The 15,648-nt window shown below is 36.7% G+C and overlaps 1 protein-coding gene across 1 annotated transcript in view; it reads right to left on the reverse strand.

Moving 5' to 3' along the window:
* Nucleotides 1-14,954, reverse strand: part of MSH3 (mutS homolog 3) — a 107,541-nt gene extending 92,587 nt beyond the window's left edge. The window contains exons 1-7 of the mRNA XM_010726110.3: nt 14,686-14,954; nt 13,410-13,633; nt 10,199-10,402; nt 9,305-9,421; nt 8,439-8,556; nt 7,053-7,198; nt 6,178-6,344 (exon numbers count right to left, since the gene is read on the reverse strand). Of these exons, the coding sequence (XP_010724412.1) occupies nt 6,178-6,344; nt 7,053-7,198; nt 8,439-8,556; nt 9,305-9,421; nt 10,199-10,402; nt 13,410-13,633; nt 14,686-14,725 (1,016 nt within the window). The 5' untranslated portion in view covers nt 14,726-14,954. The remainder of the gene's footprint in view (nt 1-6,177; nt 6,345-7,052; nt 7,199-8,438; nt 8,557-9,304; nt 9,422-10,198; nt 10,403-13,409; nt 13,634-14,685) is intronic.
* Nucleotides 14,955-15,648: the final 694 nt, after the last annotated feature.

Genomic DNA, 15,648 nt, shown 5'->3' on the forward strand with positions numbered 1-15,648 from the left:
GTTCAAGGCCAGGTTGGATGGGGCCCTGGGAAGCCTGTGTCTAGTATTAAATGGGGAGGTTGGTGGACCTGCATGTGGCAGGGGGGTTGGAGATGCATGATCCCTGGGGTCCCTTCCAATCCGGGCCATTCTGTGATTCTGTGAGAACAGCATCTGTTTTATGATTGCAACAAGATCAAATGGAAAAGCATCATCCAACAATGATTTGATAACACTTTTTTTTTTTCCTGTGTGTTCAAGCCAAGTAAGCTATGACATGGCCAATATTCTTCAAACAGCTCTCTGTACAGCTGAGTCACCCAGAACATGAATTGGATTATTAGCAGTGAAAAAAGCCTCTTTAATCCATAAACATCTGTTCAATGATGCATTTGTTTTTTATTTACAGAAAATAGCTCACATGCTGTTTTCATACTTGACTTGCTTTTTTTTTTCCGCTGCAAATTTCGCTGCTTGTACCATCCATTTATACAAAGCATTCTCAAGATATTTGTCACAGCTTGCCTTTCACTTAAAAATCCATGAGAATGTTACAAACTATACAAACAGTGAGACTACTCTTTTCTAGATGACCCACTCTTCAGATACTTTTCTCTGTTTAGCAATTTCATTTGCAAAACTATTTTCTCTTGTTGTAACCATTTATTGTCTTGGTGTTGCCTTTACAAGCCTCTCCCTGCTTGTTCCCTTATAAATCTCATTAGCTAAGCTACATAAATATATGCACATAACATCTACCTTCTTTAAAAAAAAATCTTCAGTATTAACTTTATTAATGCATCTTCTGATCTCAGCAATCATTAGCCACATATAAAGATTTGCAAAACTAAATGCACTGTAAATTCATTTCCAAGCTTTCACTGAGCTAACCGCAGCTGAGTTTCTAACTGTTTACTGGTGACAAACTCATAACTATCTATAATTCATAATGTGTAGCTCTACAGACCAACAGATGTATTAAATTTGCCATACCTTGCTCCCATACCCTTTACAAATTAACTTATAAGATGACTGTACTTCGCATTTCCAGGAATCCTGAGCATTTTGTTCTATTCTATTACGGCACTGAATACATTGAAACAAAAAAAACAAAAGACATCTCTTATTTTTGGGCACCCTGCTCTGGATGCCCCTGCTGGAGCAATGGCTGGGACAGATGAATTCAGAGGTCCCTGCCAACCTCAGCCATCCATTTGTGACCACAACTGACACAAAGGTAAGGGCAGAAAACATTGTTAAGTAAGAGGGGTATTCAGCACTTTAATGACTCACTGTAAGCAAACAGATCTTGAAACAAAGCTTCAGAAGATCCTTAGATATAAAGTTTGCCTTGCATGTAATGATGGAAGATTAATTACTTGAGGGATTCAGTCCAGGGGTAACTTGACAGTATCTGTCACGAGGTCAGTTAAGAATGGATTTGAGAAGGCAATTCCAACGAGCAGTATCCAGGCCAAAAGCAATACTGCAGTACTGAAGCAAAAACAGAAACTTGGATGCCATAATCAGGAGTTAATAAGTCTTAGCTATACTACAGAGCAACAATAACGAACTCCAGTTTAAGCAAAAGTAAAGCAGCATTGATTGAAATCTATGTCAAAACAGCCTCCTACATTGCAGGCCCAAGCTACTAGAAAGTCGACAAGGTCTGCAAGCAGAATAAAGTGAGAAATCTGAGGACACAGATGAGATTATTTACCATGTTGTCCCAATTTTAGATTGTCAGCCAGACATCTAACAGAGAATGTTAAAAAACAAACAGATAAACAACAGTGCAGACTTGGATGGAATGGTGCTTTGAAGATGAAGGTGCAACACTTGTCAAAGAATGTCACAGAATAATGCATTAACACCCTTCACATAAAAAGGGCAAATGGGAAGAAAATATAAAGAGAAGCCCTGGGACATCTTGAGACTTGCAGGACAAAAGTACCACATTTTTCAATGAAACAGAAAAAGGGATACACAAGGAGAAATAAAACAACCAAATGGGGAAGGATTTCAGCAAGACCAGGACAGACCAACTTTTAATGCAGCAGTCATAAAGGAGAATGGATACTGACCCTTGACTAGGAAGAGTTTGGAGTACAAAACACAGTGCATACACATGTATTGGCAAGGAAGAATCTTTTCTTAGTTTTCTAGAAAAAAAAGGAAACTAAAAGTGTTAAAAGATTTTCCTCGAACCCAGCCAGCACTTGCAAACAGATGTTAGTAAGGGTTCGGGAACAGAACAGTACCTGCCAGAACAGTTTGTTCTGAACCATTTTCCATAAGCTACTTTTAAATTAAGGCTTGCTTTTGAACAAAGGCTTGCCACCAGGACTGACCTCAGATTCAATGTCCTAGAATAGCACTTTCTAGTGATTCGTTCTTATGGACAATGTCTATCATAACACTGGCAATAGGACCATTTTATTTACCATCTGAAACTGCAACATACTGGAACAAAATGAACATGGAACCACGTCATACATCTCAAAACTTTTCCTTCCACAAGTTTTAAGTTACCAAGGGGAAAATTTACCCAGAAGAAGATGCAAATTAAACTACTTTTTAAAGCTTACTCATGTTGGTAAATACTGAAGTTTACTCCAAATTGTTAAACAAAATCTTTTACAAAGAGTCTAGCTTCCTTCAAACCTACTAGTTTTAAGACAGGTTTTTTCAGCTACTGTCTTCATACCAACTGGATTAAAGCTCCACTGTTTTCCAAATCATGCAAGTATCTGAGTTAGCTCATTTCAGCAGTAACATTTAACCTTACTTACTTTCTGTTCATTATATTAACATCTATGCCTGTAATTGTTCTAACTAAAACCACTTTCCTAGTACTTCAGACATTTAATAACTGATTATAAAATTCTACCCATTGCAAGACTTTGTTTTCAGCCATATATAAAATATGGAAAATCATATATGCAATGATTTACAGGATTAACAAATTTACTGTGCTATCACTGTACCTTACAGTATTACTGCATATTGTTATCACTGTACTCCATAAAACTTTAAAAGTAAAGAAAGAGGCCACTTTTTTGTTTGGACTTCAATTTCTGACTCAAAATTCTTTACAACTGTTTCTACATGAATGAGCAAAAGTGATTTCTACTATTTGAAGCACTCCTCAGTCATAGTATTTCTTGGTGAGTATCAACCAGATAAGGATACTAAAATATTTTGGTAAGTTTTTTAGACCTTTATTCTGTTAAAAACAAATTTAGAACAATACCCTGCTTCTCAAGTGTTTTATTGTCCTGTTCACAATATCAAAATGGAAGCACTAGTAAAAACTAGTGAATGATTTAGCTGAGTTTGGTCATAGCTGTGGTGACAGCCAAAATAGACTAGGAAGAGGGAAGTGAAACATTACAGATAAAATAAAAATGCACAGTTTGTATGTCCTATTTTTGTACACTGATGTCAAAGAGATAAGTACATATACTAGTATATATTTATCGTATTTATTTTTTATATATTTTAAAACAGAGAGAGAGAAAAAATATGGAAAGCAAGAAGATTCTTCCAAGTCTTCCAGTACAACCAACTGATCATGTCCACTGACATAAAGATGCAGTAAATTATCTTGACTAATTTTTTCAAATATATTTTAGAACAGAGACCTAGCTCACATCACCTTGATCTAATAATATTATATCCAATATCCAAATATTCAATATCCAAAAGCAAACTGTCCCCCAAGTCACTCAGACAGCTAGTGGTACAACTTTTACAAGGTATCTGCATACAGTCAGAAAGAAAGGTTTTTCTCTTCTCCTACTTGTTCTTGACCACTTCAAGCTGTGTATTTCCCAGGACAATTTTTCTTTCCTATTTGTACCTTGTTTCTACAAATTCCGCTGTTTCCCACTGCATTATAAAAATACAAAGACAAGATGAACCTTGATGAAACACAAGATCACAGTTCCCATGGTTTTAGTCAGAAAGATCTTCTAAAAAATTGAATCCATTAAATCTCTCCCAGGTAACAGATGTGAGTTATTAGAGAAAAATGCAGACAAAGACTGAAATTACAAAGTAAAACACAATCAAAATTAATATTTTAGATCATCCACTATACATGAGAAAAAAAAAGCTACTGCTTGTAAAATAGCAATTTTATAGAAAGGAGAATATTGGAACCACTTAAATTAAATACTTCAGGGCCCTCTAGTGGGAAGTGGAGGGTGGGAAGTGAGGCTACCAAAGCATAATGAAGGAATGTTTTATTTTTACCACACTCTTGTAATTACAGTCATTTAGACCAGAGAAACACTTTCTAAATATCTGGGGGTAGTTACCATAAAGAAAAAAAAAACAAAACAAAACTAACATCTGCTTGCAAATATCTGCTCTACTGGGAGATGTTTTTCATTTGTAATAGGAATGAGCAGTTATTAACACTTTCAGCTGCTGCAATTAAAAGAAAAAACAACTGCTTTCTAAAATCTGCATCAGAACTGCCCTAGCATACAAATAAAATAGTTTCTGAAAAATCCACTTGCTTTGTCCATGACAAAACTCTGCCTTGTTGCAGATTCCACAACTCAATATACAATGCTTGGAACAACCAAAAAAAGATTTTTAATCTTCATCATGATACATTTCTAAGTATTTGGGACATATTCCTGTATTTGAAAAAAGCAAGAATGTTATTAATGTGACAGAAAAGCACATCTGCTGGTAACTACAAAATATTTATTCCTTCCAAACCTGATAGGAAGAATACTTTCTTTGTCTGCTCAAGACTGAACAAACCATTGCACTGCAGGAACACACACTGACATTGCTTGCTCAGTACATCTAAAGTCAAGCACAGATCTTTTCAACTTCTTATGATTTTGCAAATGCCACACGTCACTGAATTGTGCTGGATATGACACTTTCACAGACCACATTTTCTATTGATCCCCAATAATGATTTCCAAGTGGATTTCCAGGTATTCAGTTCCTTTTCCTTTCTTGCTTCTAGAACACTCAAGCACTTGAAAGACTGACAGCTGAATACAGAAACATTTGTGCAAGTTCCATGAAATTAGACTGTACATCCATGACACCACACCAACTTCTACTTTTCCCTGTAGAAGGGGACAAAGGATTACACTAACAGGCGGGAAAGCAACACCTATGGAGCACACTGATTAAACCAACCAGCTGTCTGGGACATTAGAGAAAGATACTTGATGATGACACGGGCAGAGTTTAAGTGAGGTAGTCAAGGTAGAGTATTGAAAATTTGTCAGGTGATTACCATCCATGTGACAGTGATGCATTTGTCTATTTTTACTATACAGGAAATGATGACATTTCTGTCTTTCCCCCCATAGAAAATTGCACCTATGTAATATACTCATTTTTCTTTGGCTTTCTTTAGCTCCAATTTTATTAACATGTAGGAGGAAACATATCCTTTCTGGTGACTTCATTAAAAACAGAAATGCCAAATTCTTAGTGGGTTCTCTACAAACCAGAGTTCCGTGGGAGAGGGGAGGGGAGGGAAGGAACGGGAAGGGAGAGATGTTTGGAGAAATCATTTATTCCCATAATCTATCATCCACAAATTATTTCCTCTTCTGGCTTTATGCCACAGTAAAATTAATATTGAAAATGTGAAACAACTTTACTTTTGACACCAAGAGTACTCAAAATACAGATGGATGATCAGTCATCATACCTTTCAAGTCTGGATTCAAATTTAAGATAGCTTAATAGCACAAACAAAATAAAATACCAGTTGCAAACCTTTTCTTGTATGGTTCTACACTAGCAGAAAAATTGTTCCATGCCATTTAGAGATCTTAATACTATGACAAACAAGTATTACTGACATAGGAAACTATTTTCAGATCCCAAAGATAGGTAGGTCAGCTCTGAAATAAATCCAACAAAACACGCAATTAAGAGTGCAGGATCAAGATGACGTAAATGAAAACAACAAATGTTTAGGCATGCTAACCTTTCACAGGCTCAGTCAGAAGACATGAATTGCAGTCTAAATGCAAGTAAAGAATGAGTACTCAGAAGCAAACCACAGTTATTCTGAAGAGGGTCTTTGCAGACTACACATCAATGCTTGCCTCTGTATCTGAATTTCATCAATAGCTTAGCTGTAACTAAAAACAAAACTAACAACAACAAAAAAATCAAATACCACAACAAAATCCCCACAGAACATACCTCATGGAGGTTACACTGTTGATGAGCTTTTCAGATTGATCTGACAAGCTGGATGGAAGTATTAGTTCAACTGGCTGCAGGCGTAAAAACCGACTCTCTAATTCTAAGCGAGATGCACAATCCCAAAAACTGTCAAAAACAACTTCTCCTGTAGTTGGTTGGATTGCCTGTCAAATAAAGTAATGTATAAATATTCGGTAGTTAAACTTTCAGGGAGCATTTTAGCAAAGTCAGAAAGAAAACTGATGCTGTTTATTAAAAAAATTACATAGCATCCCCACAGTTAAAGAAAGTGACAGATCAAAAATGCAATTATGTTCTTCAAATCTATAAACGACAGCGAGTTCAAAAGACTACTGCAGCTTTGTCTTGGTAAACCATAATGATACCTTAAAAATGTAGATGTGTCATTGATATCCTAAGTCTATTATTGCTTGAATTTTACTACTATCAAGGATTATGCAAAAATATACAAGAATGGGAGCCCATGGAAAATACGTGGAATTCAGTTCAGCTTAGAAACTAGCTGCCACTTAATCCATACTTTTGTTGTTCTCTCCCAGCTGGAGTGGGACATTCAAATGCAAACACAATCATAATAACTTTTCCTGTGTTTAGTTAAAACAGCTATGTTTTCAAGAGACATGGCAGCAAAAACAGTATTAGGAACATCCAGCTATCAATTCCAAATCTTTTCTGTAGTTTTTAGACATTAAACTATCAACATTCAAACACAGATATCTTACCTACATTGGACTTTGTTACAAAACAGAGCCTAAAATACAGAACAATTGTGACTGTAAGATGATAACAACCCACTTCTAAGAAAAACAGTAAACAAAAGCCTAGAATACCGATTTCTCAGGGAAACTTACCATAACACCCATAAGAATGTCACCTTTCTTTCTGTTTTTTGCATTTTCTCCATTTTCACAAATACAGAGGAGGTAGTTATCAGGGACATCTGTAGTTACCTCTTCAACATCTACAGAATCATCTAACTTCAGCAAAGGGTTCACATGTAGCAAATATTAAAAAAAAACAACACAGTACAGACTTTTGTGGATTACATGTAGGTCTTTCTAGATTTAAGTCCTTCTCAACTACATTTTTCATTCTATTGCCAGACTATCTATTTCACTTTTATTAGCATGACTCCTTCACTATAGTGAATTTGAGATGACTATCAGCATGAGAACTGGTCAGTGGTCGTTTTTATATTATACACAGTTACATGATGTAGATTTCATCAGTTTATGAAAGAGCCATCCTCAGCTATGTCTGCAGGCCTCCCCATCCAATCAAGAGCAGTTATATCTATAGCTAGATGCCACATGTCTCTTACACTTGTCACCTTAACTTCATGTCTGCAAAACACATGTACTTCACAAAAAGAACAAAATGCACTAACACGAAATAGCTGAAGACCTAGTAATACCCCAAGTTAAACAAAAGTGTACACCTTAGAAGGAGCACTAGACTCATTTTGTTCAAAATGTGTTGCATATCAGTCACCTAGGCTGGTTCATATTGCTGAGTCTGCCTTCCTCATTTTGCCAATCACTGTAAGAGAGTTTGTATGTACATAAGAACATTTCCAGCAAACTCCCAGGACTATGTAATCTCCTTCCCAATCTTAAATGCCACAGGCATTAATCTAACAATCTTTCTAGCTCTCTTGTATAGTAATCACTAATTGAGAAATTGAAGAAAAACATAACAGAGATAAGGAAGAAGACAGGAAAAATAAAGACTGTAAGGAAAAAAAGAAAAAGAAAACAATGTGCCTGGTAAAAAGCTGTTTTCCTATCTTTTTCGCATCTTCTTTACAACCTCAGGATTTAACTTCCTAGCTTTATTTCTAAAAGTCCATTGATTTTAGTACTTTCTTTTCACTTAAATTATTGACACTAGTCAATTCTTCCTTCACACTCTTCTGAACTACCAATACTGTAACTTCTCCATTTGTTCAAACACCTAACTGAAAACAAGACCTTCAGACACCACAGACTTGGGAAGATCACATAGAAAATAACTACAGGAAACACAAATTCAGCTGTTTTACAATAAGCCTAAATCCCTGGGGAGATTAAATTCTTTATAAAGCCTGACTGATGTTTTACCACAAGAAAAAATCAGAGTAATTTTATTTCCTGTCAGCTACTAACTACTTATGGTACACTCTGGTGATAATAATGGTATTGTAGAATCTCATATGCCAACTATTAGAGTCTGAATATGAATTCAGTTGAAAAGGATATCTTCTCCAATAAGTGTAGACTTTGTATAGAGAGCAGTCAGTTTCCGGCTGAAGAGGGAGCTTTTACTGTCTCCAGCAGCCTTCAGTGCTGCAGTTTCCATTTGTTTTATTACTCCAACCTAAGGCACACAGAAAAGAAACATTAGCTCCCTGATTATAAATAATTTTTTAAATATTTTTTGTGATCTTTTAAGATATGCAAATGGAAAATGCATCATTAATGCTGAACAGGAAGAGCAGAGGCTAGCATCAGTCCTACTAATGTGCCCAGGAATACATAGCTTTTCCTCATTCACTGTCTACTTTTAACTGCTGTCTCAACTTCTGCCCCTGTGCTTCCTGTCCTGTCCTGAAACAATTTAGCTGGAGTTCAGCACTTGCAAGAGAATGGCTGTTCCAATTAATTTGGACAAGTCTTTTTCTGATAAGCAGTAAAAAAGAGGAATCAAGAAGTAAGCCATAGAGTTATGGGGAATAGGTCAATAGCAGGAAGAAAAGAGGGGAAAAAATAAAATATGGACTAGAATGAGAAAAATAGGATGTGAGGAATTAAAAAGGAGAGTGTGTACATATTCCTCTTTATCAAATGCAAAGGCTGGATTAAAAAAAAACTAAAATAACTGTTCTAGAAAACATTAAGCTACTTTTTTGTTAAAAAAGCAGAGAAAGCTTGAACCTATTTGAATTCCACAGCATTCACTAGAAAAGAGAAAATGCAACAATGGGCAAGTTAGCCATTCTACTTGCAGAAACAAGTGATAATGAATTTCCTACTTCTCAGTTCAAACAAGACTCCTGTTCAGTCAGTGCAAGTTATTTCAATACTATCCAATTCTGTATAGTATGTAATTAAAAGCCAGAGATGACCTTATGTCCTTTTGCTACAAGTCGTCGCACATGGACGAACAGTCTGTGAGTTGGTATACTGGCTGTCATAAAGTTATGATCTTGATGACAGCAAATGTTTAGCTCTTTAGCTGCAATCTGCAAAGTACAAGAAAAAGAGTCAGATAGTAGTTCGGGTCAGCTATGCTAGCTGCAGTTACAACAGAACTTCCATAAACACAAACATTATCAAAATGCAGTACAGGAGTACATTTCTGTGACAACATCAATCTCCACTATCAAAATGGAAACACAACAAGAAAAAGCCCAGCGTTATGGGCTGCCTCTACCATCCTCTGTCCTTGCATATCATATCAAACAGAGGCTTCAGTATCACTGACTTCGTATGTCAGATTATCATATTGCAACTTGGCGTGTGTGGATGCAACATCTGAATATGCTTTGGAACTGAACACATGTAGCATCTGTTATTTTCCACAGAGCTACTTTTCTTGCATCTAAGATCTTGTCTGCTCCTAGGCAGAATCCATTCATCTATTTGACACTATTTGGTTCGCTGTCTTCAAAACTGAAATACTAGATTTTGATCTGTTCCATGAGAGTGAATTCACCTCTAAAACTGTTTCAACTTTAAGTCTGTCAAGTAATTGTTGTAGCACCTCAGTGTCTCTTTAGTTCTTAATACTCAGGATAGCAAGCACTATAAGATCTATCTAACAATTATGGTAAAAGATGTATGAATAATATTTAATTTAACTTATGTATGCAAAGATTTTTCATCTTGTTTTCAAGTATTAAAAACAGCTATAAAACTAATGTCCACAACAAGCCTCCTTCTGGAAATACCCATACACCTAAGTAAGACACTAACACAATGCAAGTATCCTTCTGTAATTCTATAAAAAACAAAATTACCTCAGCATCTTCTCCAAAGAAGCGATATTTGTATCCACACTCCACACACAAAATAGCATCTTTATATCGTTTCTTCATTTCTATGAATTGAAGTTCCAGTGGAGTGTAAATGGTTTTGGTTCTCTTATTGAGATTTATGTCTGAAGTAGTTTCATAGTTTCTAAAGGATGCAGAAAACTGGCTAAGATCACAGTGTGGCTCCTCCTGTAAATAAAATATGGAAAAGTTAAGAATCATCAAAAAAGATTTATCATTCCAACTTACATATGAGAAACTGCAGTGCAGAGATAATGATGTTCCCAAAATCTATGTAAAATCAAAAAACAAGCCAATACAGTACAAGTCTCAGATTGCTTTCTCAAGCACCAAAACTATATTTCTTCTTCAGTCTGCACTAAGCAAGTCTAGGAAATATCACAGATTTACTCTTACACAAAAAAAAATAAATAAATCTCTATAACAGTTTCTAAAAACCTTAACTGTTAAGGCTTTGAGCCCACTCTCTCTCCTGTTCAGCATATCTACTGACATTATGCAGCCCATGCCAGCTGAGCAACTTCAGTTCTACAACTTTGTTTTGTTCTGTTTTGTAAGAGAAGTGATGGATTCAGCCTTTTATAAGTATAGTGAACAATATCAGTAAGCTGAGTTTCACTTACAGCAAAGTTCCTTTCAAATTACATAAAAATACCATGTATTAATAAAATTTGCTAAAATAATAAAAGAATGCTAAGACAACCCCCACACACATATTTTAACAGCAAACAATTTCACAAAATATGATGGATGAGATTATGCTGTGAATTTCTGTATCTGCAAATAAACTCAGTAAACTTCAATTTCTTAAGAACTGTTATATCTAAATGACAAGGAATAAAGACAACTGGATGTTCAAGAGCAATGGTAGCTCAGAAAGGTAGTGCAAATCATATACACTGGGTAAGGGAAGGTACAAAGAACACACCCACAGAATACCACAGAATAATGGGGAAAAAAAAGAATACTTAGCTGCACATCTGTGAATTGCAAAATTTCCAGAACTGCACACAGTCAAGGGATGACCGATTTGAGTTGCAGATAACATAGCTCAGCTTAAACAAACCTGAACTACACCTAGAACTCAGATGAACACAGGAACGTAGATGCCTATTGTAATCCTCAGTTTTCTATTGTAGTCTCTGTTGTGATCTGCAGTCTTCAGCTGTCTTTGATCCAAGCTCTGAACCACCACAGCAATATTACTGCCTCATTCAATAGAGAAAATTGTTTTAGGAAAGCCTGTGAAAAAAGGCTAGAAGTTGAATTGTTGAGCTCGTTAAGTTAGCAGCTCAGGGAATCTAGAGGGAAAAGGCTAAAGGTTTAACTCCAAGAGGAAAAAAAAAGCAGGACAAGTATCTAAGATGAACCATTCCAAGGAAGCAAAGAGAAAGCCCTTCCCCATCTTACGTGCCTGGCTATGCATAATGCAAAGAAAGATGATAGAAATGCTTTGTTCAGAAGATCATGAGTCCTAGCTGTCCAGTAAGCATCCTAAGTAAAAATCAATCACTATTTACTTTTCCTTTGCATATATCTTGCTTGCATCTCTCTCTGCACGTGATTAAAGCTGCCATTGCTTGTTATCTGAGAAGGAAGGGCTAAATGGCAACCATAATCTCATGTATAACCATCAACTGAATCAGGTGCTGTTTGACTAAAAGCATGCAAGGATATGAATATGCACTGGCAATACTGCTACAAAAAGGATGCCAGTGTTAGTGCATTGGAAGCCAACTCTGGAGTGGACAGATAGCAATCCTGCAACAGCTGATACGTGGAAGATTAGCATTTTGTTTCCAAAGACAAAGAGAAACCCGATTCTGCAGAAACATCCATCTTATGTTTATGTTCACAACTTGGTGGAAGGAGAGCTCCACTGCCCTTGCTCACCAAACAGACACCTCTACTGCAATTACTGTAGCACATAAATTTCTAACTGTGAATCTATGCCAGGCATGTATGGCCTCTAATGTTACCAAAGAGAAAAATCATAGCGATAAAAGGAAAAATATTTTCCCTGCATGTTTCACACATACGTGTGTGCAAAATATATTTTTATAGTTCTGGCATCTATAATTGCTTCCCACTTAACTACAGTATGTATACACTAAACAGTATGTACAGATTAAACTCACAGACAAAGCAGAAATTAAAAACTGCCAGACAAGTATTTGAGAAAGAGGAATGGAGAAGAAAGAGCTTTTCTGTAGTCTCCATGTGACCACAGCTGCATAATCTCAATTCATTATCAGAACAGCAATTCTGTGCCACAAGCTGTTCGTTTCACTCTTGTTTTTGTTCTTCTGTTCACACAGCCCTGATACAACAGTTTAAGACAGGAAAGGCAAAATCACCTACAAAAGCTTCCATACAGCCTCTTTCCTTCTAAAGAGCCAGATGTAAAGCCTTGTTAAGGAATAGTTGAGTCCCAGTGAAACAACCACGCAGTGAGCAGTGATAGGCCTTTTAGAACCTGAATACTTCAAGTTGGCAAGGCGGCCCCTAAAACCAAGCGACCAACATATCAGACACAAAGTTTTTTTCCTCTGAAAATATGCTTGCTCAACTTCCTCATAATTAAAGGAAAAGCAAGCTACAATTACACTCTTACTGTCATGTACTGTGGCTATTAGAGCAAGTTCTCAGGGGAACTATCTGTGTTTTCTGCACATGAAAAGAAACATGGTCATATTTAGTAGTTAGAGATATATCCAACTGAATTAAGCTACATTTTAGCAAAAATCCTAAATAACATTTTGCAAAGGAGCCTGATGGGAATTTTATGACCTTAATCAGAGTTGACGTTACAGAAAGAAATCAATGCAAAGGAGCACACTGAATATCTGTTAATATAGTATAATAGGATACTACAGTATTATAAGTTAATTCACGATTACAAGACACACTACCAGTGTTTATGCTGTCTAATTACTGCCTACTAAAACAATGCACAATTTAATGATATCTCTGAAGAACTTAGCTCTAAATAAAGTTCTGCTCATTGTGCTAAGAGTTCCAGGATAACATCCTGACACAAATGCTAACCTATTGTATGGTGCCACACTATTTAATGATAAAATGTAAAATATTTTGTAAGTAAAAGGAGTCTTGTCCCAAACTTTGTTTTGTTTTTAAAGTCAGCTGCGTTGCAGTAGATCAAAGCACCACATACCTTCTGAGCAACCTTTGGGCTAGTGTCCCCATACTGAAGAGGGTTCTTCAGTTCCAGACTTCTCCCAGTAATATTGGGGCACTTCTCCAAAATCAATGATTGTTTCTCCCGAAAACTGTCTTCTTGGACTCTGTTACATGGCTGATCTGAATCACAGTAGAATTCTCTCAGTCTGTCTAGAGTTTGCAGACATATGCGGGGCTTTTCATACGTCAGAAGGTCTTCTTCAGTAAAATACATAGCAAAAAACATTAGTGAATTATTTTCTAAAAACAAATGTCTATTAGAATGACCTCAGCCAGTAGGGAACTCAGGCATTTAGGTCAGTCTCTCTCTTTCCTACATTCTCTATTCTCTCCCATTGCCTTTACTCTTGCCAACCTGACAGAATTTTCTAGAAAGTCAATATTCATCACCTTCTTCATATATGAGGAAAGAAATACAATCTTTTTCTAACTGATAACTGCTAAGCCACAAAATTAGGTATAAGTGTGATTTTTCAGCATAGCTCTTACACAGAAAATGTTGTTAGATGACAGTGTCTCATAACAATGTTTAAAAGCATCACAACCACAAAACTGAACATAATTCCCTCTTTAAAAAGAATATAGAAGTTCATTATTTAAATGGAAATAAGTGTAATAAACTTCATATTTGTTTTTGACTAGCATCACTTATTTTTTAAAATCTTGGTTCGAAGCCAGATGCAGCAAGGTACGGTGTCAGTCAGGTGTCAGTTAACCTGCAGTATGAGTCTAAAAGACAGACAGCTAAACCAATAAAGATTAGAAAACGTTGTCTCAGAAAGAGAGGTAAAGCACTGGAACAGGCTACCCAGGGAAATAGTGCAGTCACCATCCCTGTAGGTTCTCAAGAAAGGTGTCACTGAGGGACGTGATTAGTGGTCATGGTGGTGATGGGCTGCCAACTGAACTAGAAGATCTTAGAGATCTTTTCCAACCTTACTGGTTCTAAGTTGTAGCATTTCTGCCTGAGCGCCTGGACTTTACCAATTAAACAACCTGCTAAAGTTGAGTCAGTTGAAGGGACTTTGCAGAGTAATTTCAGAGGCTCCAGTACCTAGCCTGATTCACAAGAATGCTTCAGCAGTATAGCTAATATGTTCATGGTGACACTTCAAAGATGTATCTTACACCCAACAGACACTTTCTAAACCATACTCAGATAATTTTATTTATTTATTTATTTAACATTTGACAATGAAAAACTGTTCCTTAAGTACAAATGCTTGAAGGTTTGATTATGGCCAACTCACTTTTATCCTGAGTCTTCATTGGATTACAGATGTCATCCATAGTACTTTGTAGTGACTTGGTCTTCTTCTCACATGGCTCGTTGTTTTCAGTTGATGTTCTCCTTTTTGTGCTTACTTCAGAAGCCTCAAATATAAATTAATCAAAGAAATTCTGTTACTTTTATTCCCATCCTCTCTGAAAGATAACAGTGTCTGAGGACTTCATAATGAGATAACACAAAACACAACTAGCTTACTACACAAAAAATCTTTAACTATTTTATCTACATTTCTGCATATAAAATAGTTCATGAAATGCAAGACTACAAGAGGAGCAGTGCATCCTGTGAACAAGCAGCAATTGTGCTCAAAAAGAAACACCCATAGCTGCAATGTTTTCAAAAGGCAGCTCGGAGCTAACTCTGCAGCACAGAATTGAACAAAACTTCCTCATAGTTTTCCCCATGCTGCCCATGTCTGAAATCAGCCTCTTTGTAAATCCTGATTTCCACGGCTTGGAGCCCTCCTCTTGCAAGATGCCAGCTATTCACCTCTACCTTTGTGAGGTCTTGAAACAGGTTGTGGAAGAAAATCCTCATCATGTGTTAGTCCAAATTTAAAATAATAAACCCAGGATCACCCTGGGTGCCTGTGCAGAACGCACTACTTCAGACCCTATGGCCTTGGGTGCTTCTGACTGGCACACACCGATAAAGTCTTGTGATGGGAGCAGTCTCCCATTTATGTCATGCCCCACTAGTGTCGGGCAGGATGCAGGGAGTGCGGCCAGACACAAAGAAGTAACTCGCAGCCGCAACAATGTATATCAGCACTACCATTTCTTTTTCCAAACACACCACAGGTGCTGCCAGCTCCTCGCACCCGCATTTTGTGTATTAACTTTTGACAGTTCAGGTGCATTACTGAGAAAATTCAGACGAAACCGAGCCCCTAGCCCCCCACGGCAAGATTTCCCCTCAGATC

This window comes from Meleagris gallopavo, chromosome Z (genome assembly GCF_000146605.3).
Source record: "Meleagris gallopavo isolate NT-WF06-2002-E0010 breed Aviagen turkey brand Nicholas breeding stock chromosome Z, Turkey_5.1, whole genome shotgun sequence".
Classification (NCBI taxonomy): Eukaryota; Metazoa; Chordata; class Aves; order Galliformes; family Phasianidae; genus Meleagris; species Meleagris gallopavo.